Source organism: Alternaria metachromatica, assembly GCF_023757995.1.
Source record: "Alternaria metachromatica strain BMP 0045 chromosome Unknown scaffold_21, whole genome shotgun sequence".
In the NCBI taxonomy this organism is placed as follows: Eukaryota; Fungi; Ascomycota; class Dothideomycetes; order Pleosporales; family Pleosporaceae; genus Alternaria; species Alternaria metachromatica.
The window spans coordinates 66,288-81,518 of record NW_026055512.1 but is presented as its reverse complement, the minus strand read 5'-3'; the positions used below and the strand labels follow the sequence as shown (position 1 = coordinate 81,518).

General features: G+C 50.6%; 4 protein-coding genes across 4 annotated transcripts; 1 reads left to right on the top strand and 3 right to left on the bottom strand.

Moving 5' to 3' along the window:
• Positions 1-2,193: 2,193 nt before the first annotated feature.
• J4E83_007922 (uncharacterized protein) lies at positions 2,194-3,965 on the bottom strand (the record flags this gene model as incomplete). The annotated part of the gene is made up of 5 exons (XM_049334820.1): positions 2,194-2,640; positions 2,692-2,842; positions 2,897-3,065; positions 3,120-3,786; positions 3,840-3,965. 5 exons carry the CDS (start codon positions 3,963-3,965, stop codon positions 2,194-2,196), a joined length of 1,560 nt encoding a protein of 519 aa, XP_049185971.1.
• A 5,183-nt stretch (positions 3,966-9,148) lies between these two features.
• On the bottom strand, positions 9,149-10,005 carry J4E83_007921 (uncharacterized protein; the record flags this gene model as incomplete). Its single annotated transcript, XM_049334819.1, has 2 exons — positions 9,149-9,340; positions 9,604-10,005. 2 exons carry the CDS (start codon positions 10,003-10,005, stop codon positions 9,149-9,151), a joined length of 594 nt encoding a protein of 197 aa, XP_049185970.1.
• Positions 10,006-11,379: 1,374 nt separating this feature from the next.
• J4E83_007920 (uncharacterized protein) lies at positions 11,380-13,839 on the top strand (the record flags this gene model as incomplete). Its single annotated transcript, XM_049334818.1, has 2 exons — positions 11,380-11,421; positions 11,485-13,839. 2 exons carry the CDS (start codon positions 11,380-11,382, stop codon positions 13,837-13,839), a joined length of 2,397 nt encoding a protein of 798 aa, XP_049185969.1.
• A 120-nt stretch (positions 13,840-13,959) lies between these two features.
• J4E83_007919 (uncharacterized protein) lies at positions 13,960-15,132 on the bottom strand (the record flags this gene model as incomplete). The annotated part of the gene is made up of 2 exons (XM_049334817.1): positions 13,960-14,284; positions 14,402-15,132. 2 exons carry the CDS (start codon positions 15,130-15,132, stop codon positions 13,960-13,962), a joined length of 1,056 nt encoding a protein of 351 aa, XP_049185968.1.
• Positions 15,133-15,231: the final 99 nt, after the last annotated feature.

Sequence of the window (15,231 nt, the reverse complement as noted above, 5' to 3'; positions counted from 1 at the left end):
CAAATTTACCAGATCCCAAACTTCATCCTCGAACTGACTCACACACAACCTCCAATTCTGCATACGTGCCTGTATCAGAGACATGTGAAGTGACAGTGGGTGATATGATGTCTCTTCAGTGTTGCAGGTTGATCCAACTTCGTTCACCAAATTCCTTTGGGTGCTAGTCTCGGTGTTGGGGAAGATGAGAACCCAAGTATTCTGCGCAACCAGTGGATCGTAACGGTGATAGACACCAATCTGTCGGACTGACCAATCGGGCTTCGTGGAGGAGGAATCTCTGGTCTCTGTGTACTTGAGGAGGTATGTCAATTCTATTGGCTATCAGCGATATAGTCGGCAAAGATACTGTAAGAACTGTGGCTTGACTCATACCTGTAAAGCCCTCCGCATTCGAAACCCACACGCAGTCTGTGAAGGCCTCTTCGAGGCGATTGGTGTGTCGGCGAAAAGAGAAAACTACCGGTAGAATCTCTGGAGTGATATCATGGTGAGCAATAATTTCCTCTAACATCTCTTCGGGTATGTTGAAAGAAGCCCAAGAGTACGCCTTAGACATCGCTCTAAACATTGTTAGCAGCATAACAGTAATCTTAGGCAGTGTGTACATGTATACATGATTCTCGTAGTGTAGGTTTTGCGAGGGCAAGCTAGGTGAGTTCTGAGCGAGGCGATGTCAGACACTGGAGTTATCTGCACATCATCTATTTCTGCATCAGGTGTTCCTAAAAACTTTAGTCAGTGTATGTCGCTTGTCTATGGCCAAAGACCGTGAACCTAGTTTTCTCGCCCAGCTAAAGTCCCAAATCTCAACTGAAGGCTGATTTAGTGGTTGCGCAAGGCTGGGTAGCGTTTCCAATGCAATCAGTTCCATTTTGAAGATTAGCCATACGCTAATGTACACTCAAAGAGGCTGAGGCTCTCGGAGACGAGTGTAGAAGATGTGACTGAAAGACCTTAGAAGTATAAAGGCGCTTGCAAGAGCAAATATAGTCCTCGTGGGAATGTATGGCAGATGTTTTATCCTGCTCACACGCCAAGCGCCCAGCCTTCCCAGCCTTAAAACAGGCAAAAGCACCAAGCCACCGTGCGCGCTGTAACAAATGCCTCTCTGCTTATTCGATCGCCTATCTGTCTTCAGCAGGCCTATTTGTGCGATGTCAGATATGTGTGACTGCCATAGCCTATGACTGGATTACTAACTCTATTTCTTCCGGTGTGAGCCTTTTGGGGGCTTCGTACTGCCAAAGATCTCGGACGGCCTGTACAGAAAGCATATGAAATTAGTCCTTGTAAGTATCTCTAGAGCATAACGTACGATGATATTGAAGTCTTTTTGTTCGGTCTCATTATGCTTCTTGCGCAGCACCGCGTAGAGCTTTTCCTCCGACTTAACATATTTGCTAGTAAGAAATCTGGGCATCTCGTATATATATATATGTGTGTGTGTGAAAGAATACAGGTAGGCCCGACTCTCAGTATGTATGTGGTATATATATTCACCTCAATATGCCTTGTATACAGCCTTGGAGGCACATACCTACCTTCGATGAAGCCACGTCACCATCGGGACAGCTGACCAGCTACAGAGCTGAGCACGTCACATCTTGAGCCCGTTGAGTGGACATGCTCTGCGTTCGTACGACCTTGAAAACCTGCCGACACTGCGCGGGTAAGACTGTGACGACATCTCAGATTAAGTCCAAAGTTGAATGTTTGACAGAGATTCGCACCCGCCCTTCGGCCTTTGCTTGCAGAGCTGATTAAGATTTGATTAACGGCTACGCCTTTTTATGAAACGCTGAAGTTTCTATCGGGGGCCTTCCAGTTCGATCGCAGGCTGGTTGTCGCCGCAATGTTCCCCACTTCCGAGCGGGCCGCGCGGGGCAAAGATTACCCAGGTAGCGTTCTTTCCCCTGTTACGTTCGCCACCAACTGTACTCCAGTTCAACGGCCACGACTACCAGATGCAAGCTGGGCTCGACCGCGATGCGACCTCGGGAGCGGTGCACAGATACTCAACACACAGCTGGTCCCGTAAAAGCTGATGGTATTCGGAATTTTGATGCGCTTGCGAAGGCATGTCATTAATTCAGCCGGCTGGATTGTTCCCTTTGACTGGCCCAGATGGAAGTCAAGATACGAAGCCGACTACCTGACGCTATAACACCGTACAGCCTTCGGCGTACGCGCCTAGAGCGTTTCATCCTCCGCGTGTTCGAGCGAGGCTGTAGGTACCTCAAATTTCTTGCGACCCCTAACGAACCAATCCACCATCGCAATGACCATGAACCCGATAAGAATCGGTGGCGCATAGTTCATTGTCAAGCTTGTCACCGGTCTTGATGCTGGGAACGATACAAAGACGATGACGTATACCAAGTAGACAATAGCGCAGAGCTTGATCGGAATGCTCCATCTGCCCAATTGAAAGGGCCCGTACTTCGGGTGTTTACCGGCAAGCTGACGAGCCGTAAATAGCGAGATTGGGACGAGGTATGATACGTATAGCGCGATGGTAGGTAGGGATATGAGCGAATTGAAGGCGGCTGCGGAACCGAGGTTGATGAGCGATAGAAGGCAGCAGATGAAACCAACTAGGAAGAGTGCGGGTATGGGAACTTGGAGCGTCGGATGGATCTAGAGCTTTGTCAGTTTCAGTCGATCACCATGGGCATGGTCAAGACTCACGTAGGTGAAGTGCTGGTGAAAAGGAAGACCTTTGTCGGATGCGAAGCGCCAGACTAATCGAGCCACGGATGCAACGATGTTAAAGTTGCCAACCATGAGTTGAAGCCCCATCAAAACCGTCATTGCCGTTGATGCTGCCTTAGACCCTGTGCTTTTGCAGTATGTTAGTATTGAACGTGTGTCGCCTCTCAGGTGGTGCACTTACGCGGAGTAAAAGACCTCCGTAATCGGCAAGATCGATTTCGCGACGGCTTCTTCATCACCAATGCAGAACATCAAGCAGATACAGAAGGCGACCATCATGATTGCGTTCAGAGAGGTTGCCAAGATCATAGCTTTGGGTACCCGCTTGCGAGGTTCTTTGGTCTCCTCGACTGTGGACTATATTAGCATTGGCATTGGAGGCTGAGTCGGGTTGCGCAGCTTACTCATGTGGAGGACACCATCAAAACTGCTGATGGGATATGCCACAGCGAGCATGCCAATAGAAAATGCGACACCGGGGTTTTCCCAACCGGCGTCTGTGTGCAAGGTCATGAAGACATACTCGGGTGTACTGCGCTTCGCAAGCGTGCAGAGTGTCGCAACGATAGCAACGAAGAAGACAACGTGGAAAATGCCACCGATCGTTTCCAGATAGTTGATGATCTTTCGCAAGTAGAGGTTGAGAACCAGCGGAACAATGAGGAAGGCGATCAGAAACACCGTCGAGTGCCAGGCCTTTGGTTCGTAGCTTGGGCTGTTGAAGATGATCAAGCCGGATAAAGTATTCGACATGAAGGAGAAGGCGCCGGCGCAGCTGCAAATCCAGGCAATGACTGTGATCCAGCCCTGAATAAACCCCCAGAATTCGGGAGCGAATGAAGCGAAGCGCGCCGACCATCTGTACTGTGCACCTACGGTGGGGTCCATGGAGGCCATCTCCCCCAAAGCTGTAGCAACGAGGGTAGAGCCGACGCCAGCGATCATAGACCCCCAGACAAGCGCGGCAGGGCCACCATTGAGCCATGCAAGCTGGAATGACAAGCCAACAGCTTCCCATGCTACTTGGAGTGTGAAGCCAAAGTTGTTGATGGCGAGTTGGTTTATGTAGCGCTGAGAGAGAAATTAGCTGGCCAATCTTTGAGCAATGGATCGGTGGGACTTACCTGGAACCCGCCACTACTTGAGGAACCAGAGGGGAGAGTGTCATCCTTGCGTCTCTCCGTCTTCTCCCGAAGTCCATCGTGATAATCTGGAACGGTTGTCGTGACAAGCGCCTCATCCTTGTCCATATCGATGGAACGAGGAGAGGGTCGTAGAGATGTGTCGTGGTCGTGGGAAACCGTGAAAGTACGAAGCATTGTGAGTGGTAAGGGATTTCACTGGACATGGGGTTCGGAGGTTTTATCCTGGGGCTGACCACATACGACCATTAGAGCCGACCTCTTGTTGAGCGGCATAGATCCTGACATCTGCGAAGCGAGCTGCAGTATACTTCCTGTTTACGTCCCATGCTCGGGCGTATCTCAGGATTCCAACTTGACTCATGTAGTCAAGCTCCAGAAGCAGACCTAGCCAGTCGCCAAAGAGACAGTGGGGATCGCAGGATGCCTACGCCGCAAGTCTGCATCGACGCGAGGTGTCTAAAACAGTTCGTTGGGGTAGAAGCTGCGTGCGAATGTTACCTTGGATGTGCACTGACAGGGTTCTTTACTTCCAGGTCCCCTCTTAACAGCCCTCCCCATTCTCTCCTTGCAACATTTAGATTGCTAGCCGATAGTACCTAGGTACTATTGAGGCTCGACAATCGCACTCTATCAGTGGAAGAGATGTCTAGGTAGCAGAGCACTAATTGAAGGATTGGTGTTTTTGCGCGCGCGGCACAGCAGCTCGCCTGTCGATAGACACGGAATCTCAGTATCAAATGGCGTTAGTAGCTGCGGCTCGCAGCTCTTTGTCTTCTTCGGATCTGAGGCGGCGTAAAAGAAGCATTGCCGTGCGGGTGGGGGAACAGCAACGGCACGGGCCTGACCCTCCCGAGGTCTTGATGGAAATTAGCCCGGGCCTTTAACCTCATTGGGGTCTTGGCGCAGTATCACCGCTAACCGCTCTTCGCCGTCGCTTCAATCATCACTCCACCTTCCTTCCGGGCTTCGCGCTCGAGCTTCATTCATCACTTCTTGCATCGCAAGGAATTTAGGATGTGTACATGAACAGGTTTGGAGTCTACATCGAAGTCAGGTCGCCTACTTCGCATGTTCTCACTCATGGATGTTAATGTAGGCTGCAGACCTGTTCAATCTTTTCCTACGTTGACGGTACTCTACTGCTTTCATCAACCTCGCTTCAGGCCGTGCGCGGCGGCGGGCACCCAGCCGCTCGGTTCCTGTGGATGCACACCCAAGTCACACTCGAGCGATGCGACCTGCCTTTCGCCATCACGCCCACCCTGGTAGGCCGCGTAAGTGGGCATCTATGGCCTTACTGAGACCTTTGCATCATCCATGATACTCTTGTGCAAGCCATACAGTAAGTTTGCTTTGAGTAGCATCATATACTTTACGCCTCGGCTAATTGTGCTCTGACAGCTATCACTCAGTATAAAGGAAGGAACAGAGATGAGGCCTCGAGGACTTATCTCGCAGGCGACACCGCCTACCGCCATGTCCCTTGTAAGTCTCTCTGACGTGATCATCGAAGTCGGCACGGGCTCTGAGCAATATCATTCCTACTGCGCCTCATAGTCGCGTATGAGATGAGGCTCCTAAGAGCGGCGACGACTCTCTTATCATAGGCACCTGTTTTATGCGAGCAGGGTACTGCCCGCCAACTCCTATGTTGGCTATCAGCGAGAAGGATTTTGCTCCTGCCGTGCCTGCACGAATGAACGCCCGAATGAACCCAGTGAGCTGGTCGTGAGGAAGGCCATTTAGTATGAGTGATCTTAGACGTCAGCGTTTCTGTCGTGCCAACTCCAAGACTACTTCGTCGCTCTATCATGGCTGGCACTATTCAACCCATAGCCGCACTCACGGCCGAAGACCATGGCCCGATCAACACGATTGTCTCCATCGTTCTTCCAGTTACAAGTATCCTCATCGCAACTGTCCGCATGGCAATGCGGCGGCAAAAGTTCCATCAGCTCGAGTCTGATGACATCGTGTTTGGTGCAGGACTTGTACGAATTCATGTCTCAACTTCCTGTACTCACTTTGCTAATCAAGCTCAGTGTTTTGGTGTCATCACGTCCATCCTGTCTCACTTCTGCGTTCGAGCAGGCCTGGGCAGACACCAGGATACGCTTGATGACAAGCAAATGGCTCATTACTTCAAGGTAAACAGTTGTGTTAGGGGCTGCGGACTTTACTAAACATATGCTTATAGCTTTTTTGGACCGCACAAATCTCGGGCGTCGTTGCTCTCGCTCTCGCTAAACTATCGCTCGTTGTTCTGTTCCAACGCATCGCTCCAAAACAAGTCGGGCCTCAAGCTACCAGATGGCTTATACCTATGGTCGCTGTCTACACACTACTCTCTCTCTTTCTGATCGCCTTCCAATGCCAGCTACCACAACCTTGGATACTTAGTCCGAAGAATTGCTCTACACATGGCAACGTGTACTATCCGATCACGATCTTTAATATATTAAGCGACACTGTGCTTGCTTTCTGGATCTTTCCACTTATCCGGGGTGTTCAAATGAAAGCCCATACCAAATCCATTGTATTTTGGCTGTTCGGATCGCGTTTACTCATTTGCGTCGTAGATATTGGACGAATGGTAGTCATTCACAAAGCTCTTCAGCTAGAGGATCAAACACGTAAGGAGCCATGTTCTCATCAGAGCATATCGCTAATCACATCCCAGGATCGCAACTGAGATGGGCCGTAATGGATCAAATCGTTGTTCACCTTTCGATCAATCACGCTACACTACCTCGTATCCAGACCTTCCTCTCGCATCTACAAATCGGCGGTATGAGCACGCATATGGGAGCAAGTCGGGGTGGTATACGGACGACTTCCAAGGGTAGAAGCAGCGCCGCCAAAACCACTCAGGACGACTTGAAAGTGGGGCGGACCTCCGATAAAGCTTGGAACTCTTTATGCAACCGTTTCACCGGGAGTGTCAACAGAACGCCTAGCATCTCTGAAGAGCCTCTTCGTCATCAGCACGGCATTGAGCTATCCACAATCGTATACTCCGGGAATGACGACGCTACACACAGGAATATGGAGCAGAGTCGATCAGCAGCGACATCGTTATCGAGCTCTAGGGAGGGCTTGACTAGAGAAGATATCGCAGGCTCGCTAGGGGGTGTGAGGGTGCAAAAGGAGTTTCATGTGGTTTATGACCAAATGTGATACGCAGCCTGAGTGACGCGTTTCAAAAGGCTCTCGCATCATATGCATTGATCAAAATATCACGATTTCTCCGTCCGCTTCATGACCAAAAGAAATGGCCAATAGAGATGATCTCGCAAGCGACACTTCAAGTATGATTCGAGATGGCCTATCTAGGGTTTTGCGCAGCGGAGACATTATACTCGCGACGACCAAACAGGAACGTACGTCCCCTTCCATCCAGTCCACATCTTCGCCTCATCCGCACCAGCTACGGGCTCTGCAATCTCTACAAGATTTGCATCGAGTACATCCCGACAGTCATCTTGCTCCGCATTCCTAGCCCAATCAATGGGCTTCTCTCCACCCCTGTCAAGCGCATCTTTGTTCGCCCCATAATGGAGCAGCAGCTTGACACAGTCCACATAGCCTTCTGCTGAAGCAGTATGCAGTGGACTAACATTGTCAAAATCGCACTTGTTGACATCCGCACCCGCTTCTAATAATGCGCGAATGACCGACAGTTGGTCACGACACACAGCTCCATGCAGCGCGGTACCTCCGTATCGACTTCCTGGGACGCTCAAGTCTACTCCTTGGTGGATGATATGCTGACAGACGTGGAGCAACCCGAAAGATGCTGCATAGTACAAAGCGGTTGCATGCTTTGGATACGAAGACCAACTGCTGCCAGCCGAGGAAGACCCGGCGTTCAAAGTTTGGATCCAGGACATGAACGCTTCATGATTGGACGGAGAAAAGAACGCAAGAACCTTTTCGTCATGTTGAATTGATGCTTTCTCTGGAGTTTCAGCTGCTCGTAGATAGTATGTCCAGGATGTGGTCGCATGGCGTAGGAAAGGGTAGTTTGCCAAGCGGGCAGCGAATTCGTCCCCAGATGTTGAAGGACCGCTCTGGAAGCCCCGGAAAGAGAGATAGGTTAGGCAGTCCAAAGCAAGTTCGCGATAGCTTGCGGTTCGGTTGAGTGCAAAGGCTGTCGCAGGGCTGTTGCGAATGTCTTCTGAAAGCAGATAGTCTTTCACAGAAAGGTGAGCGAGACGGACATGGCCTGGCCGATTCGTTGAGACTGTGATCAGACTGCCGCAAACAGCAATTATTTCTTCTGCGCTACTTAGGCACGAGTCTTCATCCAACTCTTCGCAGTCATGTTCAATAGCGATGGCAGAGTGAAGCTCCTCTAGTGTGACTGGCAACACCGTGAATGAGAGCCAGAGTAGGACTTTCCGAACGATGGGTGTATCAGCGGCGGAAACTCTTATCAATATGCTTTCGTAAATCTGTCCGAGCTCCTGTGGGAGGTGCTGGAGAGTGGTGCGGATATCGCGGACGGTACGAAGCGCAGATACTTGATCAAGACTGCACTGAACCAATCGAAACCTGTATTGTTACTTTCATGTGATGCAAGTTCATGAAAGAGGCACTTACATTCCACAAGATCTTTCATGTAAACATGCACTAATCTCATCCCTCACAGACGGTTTCAGCCGTAACAGACTTCGATCAGTTTGTAGTCTGTAGTCGATGTATGTTTTGATGTCTTCATCGACCTCTCTTGTCCAGCCTTCCATCTGAATGAGCTCGAATGAAGCCAGTGCATCCTGGATATCGAGCTCATGCCGACTCGTAAGGAAGATACTGATGTTCTTTCCCAGGCTCTGGAGGTAAGCCATGGATGACAGTAACTCCTTCCGCTGAACGCATTCGTCAATCGCATCGACTAGTAAAATGATTCTTCTCGACGAGGAAAGCAAACATAGCATATCTTTCAGCAAGGCGATGGACGGCCGTTTGTTCGAATGGCGACTATGATCAAAAGCAGCTTCCAACTCGTCATAGCTGGCTCCAGTTTGGGAACATATCTGCGCGACCAAAGAGCCTAGAATATTAGTGGGGTCATGTGCTTCAGCCTTGCGGAAGTCGCAATAGAAGAACGCCGCCAACGTGGGTTGCGGCAAAGAAGGCAGTAAACTCTCGAGAGACTGAATGACGTTTGCGCTTCGGTCAAGTTAATTGTTGTATACTGGAGAGTTCAACACATACTCACAAGAGGATAGTTTTGCCAGACCCAGCTAAGCGAAGATGTCAGCACGGCCACTTCTGATGTCACAATGTTACATACGAAAGCCGCTCAGCCATAGTCCAGCATTGCCAGAGACAGCCCAGGCTTGAAACACCTTCGACTCGATGAACCAGCCGCCTGTTCCAGATTTTCTTGCAGAAGCGGCTGCATCATGGCTCTCCCACGGCGTCACTGGAGCAAGCCAATGTGTAAGAGCTCGGGATCGATCATCTGTGCGCATCAGCTGCTGAAAGTTGCACGTTTTAAAGAGACATACCTAGTTCTGCGCTCTCTATCCTAGTGAGCAGCTTGGAAACATTGCCATGCACATGGGCCGTGGTCTCGTTCAAAGAGATGGTCATCTTCCTGATGTCAAGGAGCAGAGCTCTACAAGGCTTGATGAGCTGAGTCTGAGATGAGTGATGAAGTGGGGGTAGCCTACGTCTCATCTGCGGTCAACGCTAGAAGTATAGTGCTTTTGCATCGCTCTATCCTTTCTAGACAAACTTTCGCGTCACCTTCTTTCAGCTGCCAGCCCATAACCTGGGCGAACACTCGCGCTTTCGCCAACAGAGTTGACCTCTCAGGAGTCTGCTTGCCGGAGTTGATCTTCTTCTCTAGATCCAATAGCTCCTGGAGGCAGCGACTTAACGGGCTGGTCTCGGACTCGCATAGTAGTTGGAATGTGCGGAAACGTGCTGTGTCGGACTCTTTTGATGTGTCGAGCGCGCGGCAGACCTGTTCTAAGCTCTCCAACACATTTCGAAGGTCTCTTATCTCGTCGATGGTTCTGGTGAGGGACCAAGGACTCTGCTTGAGAGCTGAACGGACTTCGTAGCATATTGTTATAATGGAGTTGGCAACCTGTAATACCGTAATCACGTTTGCGGTAACACTGAGAGGGTCCATAGTCGTTCAATGGCAATGCTTTGCTCAGCAACGATCATGGAAGGTTTATATGAGTGCGGGGGCGTTGCATTTGTTGTGGCGCAGTCCAGCAACGTGATAACCTCAAGGCTGAACGAGGCATAATGTCAGAACGACGTTTTCTTGCCATATGTACCAAGGCTGAAAGAGTTAGGCTGCAGTACTGAGGATGGCTGGCACTGCCAACACGCCAGACTGGGTGGTACAGTATGGCCATGCCGTGACCGAGTGCTGGAAGCCGGTGCAACAGTTGCACACCGATCAGCAATGAGCGCTGAACACGCAGTGGTGCCTAGGCAACCTCGCGCATTGCTTGCGCAGGCTGATGGATGCGTCATTCTGCGCGCAACAAGTTGAACTGAGCAGAACGTGTTGGTGGGCTCCCAGAGAAGGAGGGCAGCAGGCAGAACAAGCCGGAGCGCACTGTGCAGATCGCAATTACCGGGAAGGCCCACATCTGTGGGGGCCATCCCCCATCCACCTGCCTACACATCGCGAACAAAACAGATCGCAAACACGAACATGTCGACTACACGCAACTCGTACAATCAACGAGAAGCTATCCACTAAGCTTATCCTTCCAATTCCGCTTTCATGGTCGCCCACATACCTCGATCTTAGCCGGCAAAGCGGAGGGGTCGCAATTATCCTACGAGCTATCGCCTGCAAAGCTAGAGGGTTACACTGCCCAGGCGGTTTCGATAAGCCTCCAGGAACGGAACGGGCCTGATAACACCAGGATTGACGCCACCAGGCCATGGATATATCAGCTGGCCCAGCTCGAGATGATCTCGGAAGAAAGGGACACTATGGTGATCATGCCGTCATATGCAGGACTTTTTCATGACCTACAGGCCGGCAGATGCTCGAGAGCTCATCAGGTCTGATAGCTGTGATCGTCCAGAGAAATACAAAAGTCACGATGGTACTCATGCATGGACATGCGTAGTGTTCGGAAGGTATTCAGCCGAACCGTGGACAGGACTATCTTCACTGGAGAGCACATTGACTTTACCTGAACAGACTTCACTCGACATGGGTATGCAGCAATCAAGCGGTTATGCTGGTCTGGTGAAGCGAGAGGCGGCCCAGCTCCAACGATATCCAATCAGCTCCACACCACCGTCCCGTGTGCCTCCCCCTCTGGCAAACCTGGTGAATGCATAATACCTGTCGTGGCTCCACGCACGGTACCTGGCATCAAATAGATACACGTCTTTCGCCCAAGCTCATACGCACACTCTCAGCATGATGCCATCCACAAAACGAACCCATGATGGCGGTAAAACAAATAGTAACAAGAAACCACACAAGCGTTTTAAGCAAGATGGTGTTTCTCAGGAACATCGGAACACGATGGCGGGCGCGGACGAACCCGGCAACGAGACAGCTCATCAGGTCAGCAAGATTTACCTTTGCACTGCTAGTTCTCCAAGTCTCATGTGTGTCTGACTGCCATAGACTTCAAGCAAAACATCAGACTTCCGCGAGCCACGCGATACGCACCAACGACTAGGACTAAAGCTCCAGAGCTCGCGGTGGTCGAACTTCACTGTGCCGAAAAAGGATGACATTGATGAAGCAAAGCCATCTACTCCGCCACGAAAAGTCAAATCTCCTTTGCCGAAACTGGCGAAGCATCAAAGAGTCAAACCGACAGCAATCAAAAGCAAAGAAAACCAAGGTATTCGGAATCCCGCGGGTAGCGCAAAGCCCACGAAAACAAACCCTAGCTTGCTGAACGTCATGGAAAAGATCAAAGACTTATACCAATACCAAAAGATCGAGGACCATCAGGTTCGCCTGCTCATCATCAAAGCCGGACAAGATGACGATGACGTCAATGCGATACTTCAAGTCGTTGATGAGGATGAGTTAGGAACCGACGATTATTGTTATGAGGCTCTCTCTTACCACTGGGGCGAAGGCGAAGAGCTGCATAGCATTATCATCAACGACGAATGGAGTACAGAGCCCATAAGAGATTTCACAGCTGCAGTTCAAAGTGCAACAAAAGTCCTCCATGCCAAGCGCCTATATGTACGGTCAAACCTGCATAGCGCTCTGAAACGCCTGAGGGCTCAGGATAGGTCGGTGGCTCTTTGGGTAGATGCACTCTGCATCAATCAGGATAATGAGATCGAAAAGACAACGCAGATTTTGAAGATGAACACGATATACCGAAAGGCTTACAACGTCTGTGTCTGGCTGGGTATGGACGATGCGGACTTTCATTCCAGTAAAGCGATGGCGTTTATCAAGGAAGTTGTCGACCTGAGCAAGCTGAACGACCTACTCACCGACGACCGGTACATTCCTCAGTGGGCGAGTCTATTCCAATTACTCAAATGGAGCTGGTTTTCACGACGTTGGGTAATCCAGGAACTAGCACTGGCGCAGGAAGCGACGGTCCACTGTGGTCAATCCCAAGTCCATTGGGAAGATTTTAGGGACGCCATCGGAATTTTCCATCGCTACTTCAAGTCTTTGCAACCCAGAATACGAGACCCAAAGCTCGGTGGCAGCCCAATATCGGATCTGGAGCCTCTTGGCGCAAAGCTCCTTGTGGAGATGACTAGTAATCTATTCCGACGCAAATCCAACGGCTCATCTGAATCAACTATGAGCTTGGAAAAACTGGTCTCTCAATTATCCACCTTTAACACATCTGATCCTCGAGACACCATCAATAGTTTGCGCAACATTTCCAAGGAGTTGAGCCATAAGCTCAAGGGCTCAAGGACGAGTCGTTCTAGCTCTCCCGCCCGTAAGGAGCCCCCAGTACCTAACTATACACTGGATCTCTTCGAAGTCTATCGAGATTTTATTGCATGGGTGGTAGAACAATCAGAATCTCTAGACATCATCTGTCGTCATTGGGCTTTGAAAGAGAAAGAGAGACAACTCGACAATGGTCCGACAGCTGCACCGAGGCTCGTAGAACTACCATCCTGGATCCTCACGGCAGAGGATGGATCTTATGGATTCGGCGAGGCAGTTTTCAGAGGCCGCAAGGCTGGCGACAGTTTTGTCGGCCTTCCTGGCGAAGCATCGTACGCCGCTTCTGGCCGCACTACGCCCAACGTTCGCTTCGGGAAAAGTAGTGCGAAGGAATCATCGCCAAGTCCCATGCCAGGTTCTAACGCCAATGCCATTACACATGATACGTCTTTGATAGTCATGGGTTATCTCATCGGCACGGTTCGCTGGCGTTCATCACCTATACGATCCGGTATCATTCCCCAGAAGGGCCTAGAAAAGCTAGGGTGGATTGAACAAGATCCTCCGGAAAACAGACGAGTACCCGACCAGCTCCGTCGAACATTGGTCGCCGGACGTGGACCCAACGGCACAGATATACCGACATATTACTCTCGAGCTTGCAACTACTGCCTACTGAACGAGACCCCAAACGGCGATATTAACATCGATGAACTGTTACGCGCAAACGAAGATGTATCGCCGCAGAGCATCGTCAAAGACTACCTGGAGCGGGTTCAAGCGGTGACATCTAACAGGGTGATTCTCCAAGGATGTTCGCCAATATCGCACTCTGTCCCACCATCGCCAATTTCACCTGGTGTACATAGGGCTTTGGACGACCTGGTAGGGCTTGGGCCGTTGGAAACTGAAAAGGACGATGTCATTGCAATCTTCCATGGATGTAGCGTGCCTGTTATCTTGTCTCCCTTGAGGATGGGCAACTACCTTGAACCACAAGAATACAAGTTCCTCGGCGAAGCCTACATCGATGGCAAAATGGATGCAGAGTGCATGTCGGAAGGGCATGAGTTGATGGAATTTGTGTTGCACTGAAGGCAACCATGGCACTCTCCCAGGCGCGCTTGTAAGAGTCAAGAACATATTGGCACTTTCGAACTGCAATGCACGTAGTGTTCCAACCGCAACATAAGATCAAACCTGCGGTATAATTCTCTAGTTCACATTGTTCTCCTTCTCCCATTGCAACACATCCAAGACTACCTCTTTGATAGTGTTATGGCCACTCTTCCACTGGGTTCCAAAGACAGCGTCCGACTTCGAAGTGTCAATTTTCGCAAATTTCTCCCGTCCCCTTCGCTCGAGATTAGGCTGAAGTGCAGGAATCCGCTTGGCCAACTCGGGAGATTCGGCACGGAGATCGACTGCAATTGCTCGCAAGTCCATGATCTCGGGCGAAACTAACAGATAGCGTTCGTTGCCAGGTACTTTGTTCCGATCAAGGGCGGTGACGTGGGATTTGGCCACGTCGTCAGTGTTTCTGGAGTTTTGTCAGCAAATTGCAAAGCAACACTAGTTGAGTGTACCAAAGCTCCGCAAGGGCAGACCAAACCGGCTGGCTGACTCCCGGAACTCGAGGATCTGGAAAGACACTCACAGAACGAATGGAAGGATGTTGTCAACACCCTGAACGTCATCTCCAGCCAACAGCGCGGTATACACAGCAGAGTTGCCTCCCGGACCATTCGCGATAGGCTTGTATCCTGGTTGTGGGCTTCGTCCCGCGATCAAGGGCGGCAGTAGCATCACCACATCGAAGTCTGGTCGATTCGTGTCCACCCATGACCATGTCTTGTGCTCCGCGTCGGTCTTTGCAAACACGTACGCAGACAGGGGGTCGTTCTTGGCCTCCTCGAAAGTGATGGGGTTGAAGTTCTTCTCCGAAATGACGACATTGGGATTAAAGAAATCGGGCAGAAGCACGGTTTGCACAATTGATCCGCAGATGACAACTCTCTTGACGGTTTTGCTCTTCTTAGCCGCTTCCAGAATGTTCTCGTCAATGGTCCACGTCGGCTCGATCATCTCTTTTACAAGGTCACTTCCAGGGCCTGCAAGGGGAGTTGCGAGATGTACGATGGCTGTCGCGGATGAAGAAGGCTCATCAAAGGCTCCAGCAATAGTCATGTCCGGGATGACAGTAAACGTTAGTAGACCGGACTTGACGGCGTCGGCAAACTTGGACTCGAAGAAGGCGATAGCGGAAGTCTTTCGAATGACTATGTTGACTTTGTGGTTTGCACGGATCAAGTGCTCAAGGGTGATTGCACCAACGTTTCCGGTGGCACCGGTAAGAAGGACGGATTCTTGAGCCATGGCTTCTGACATTTCAACGTTAGCACCTGAGGCCGCCCAAGCTTCAGGGAGATTTTCTTACCGTGTAATCGGTCGGATGAGCTGAAGGGGATAGTAGAAGAGGTTCTAGAC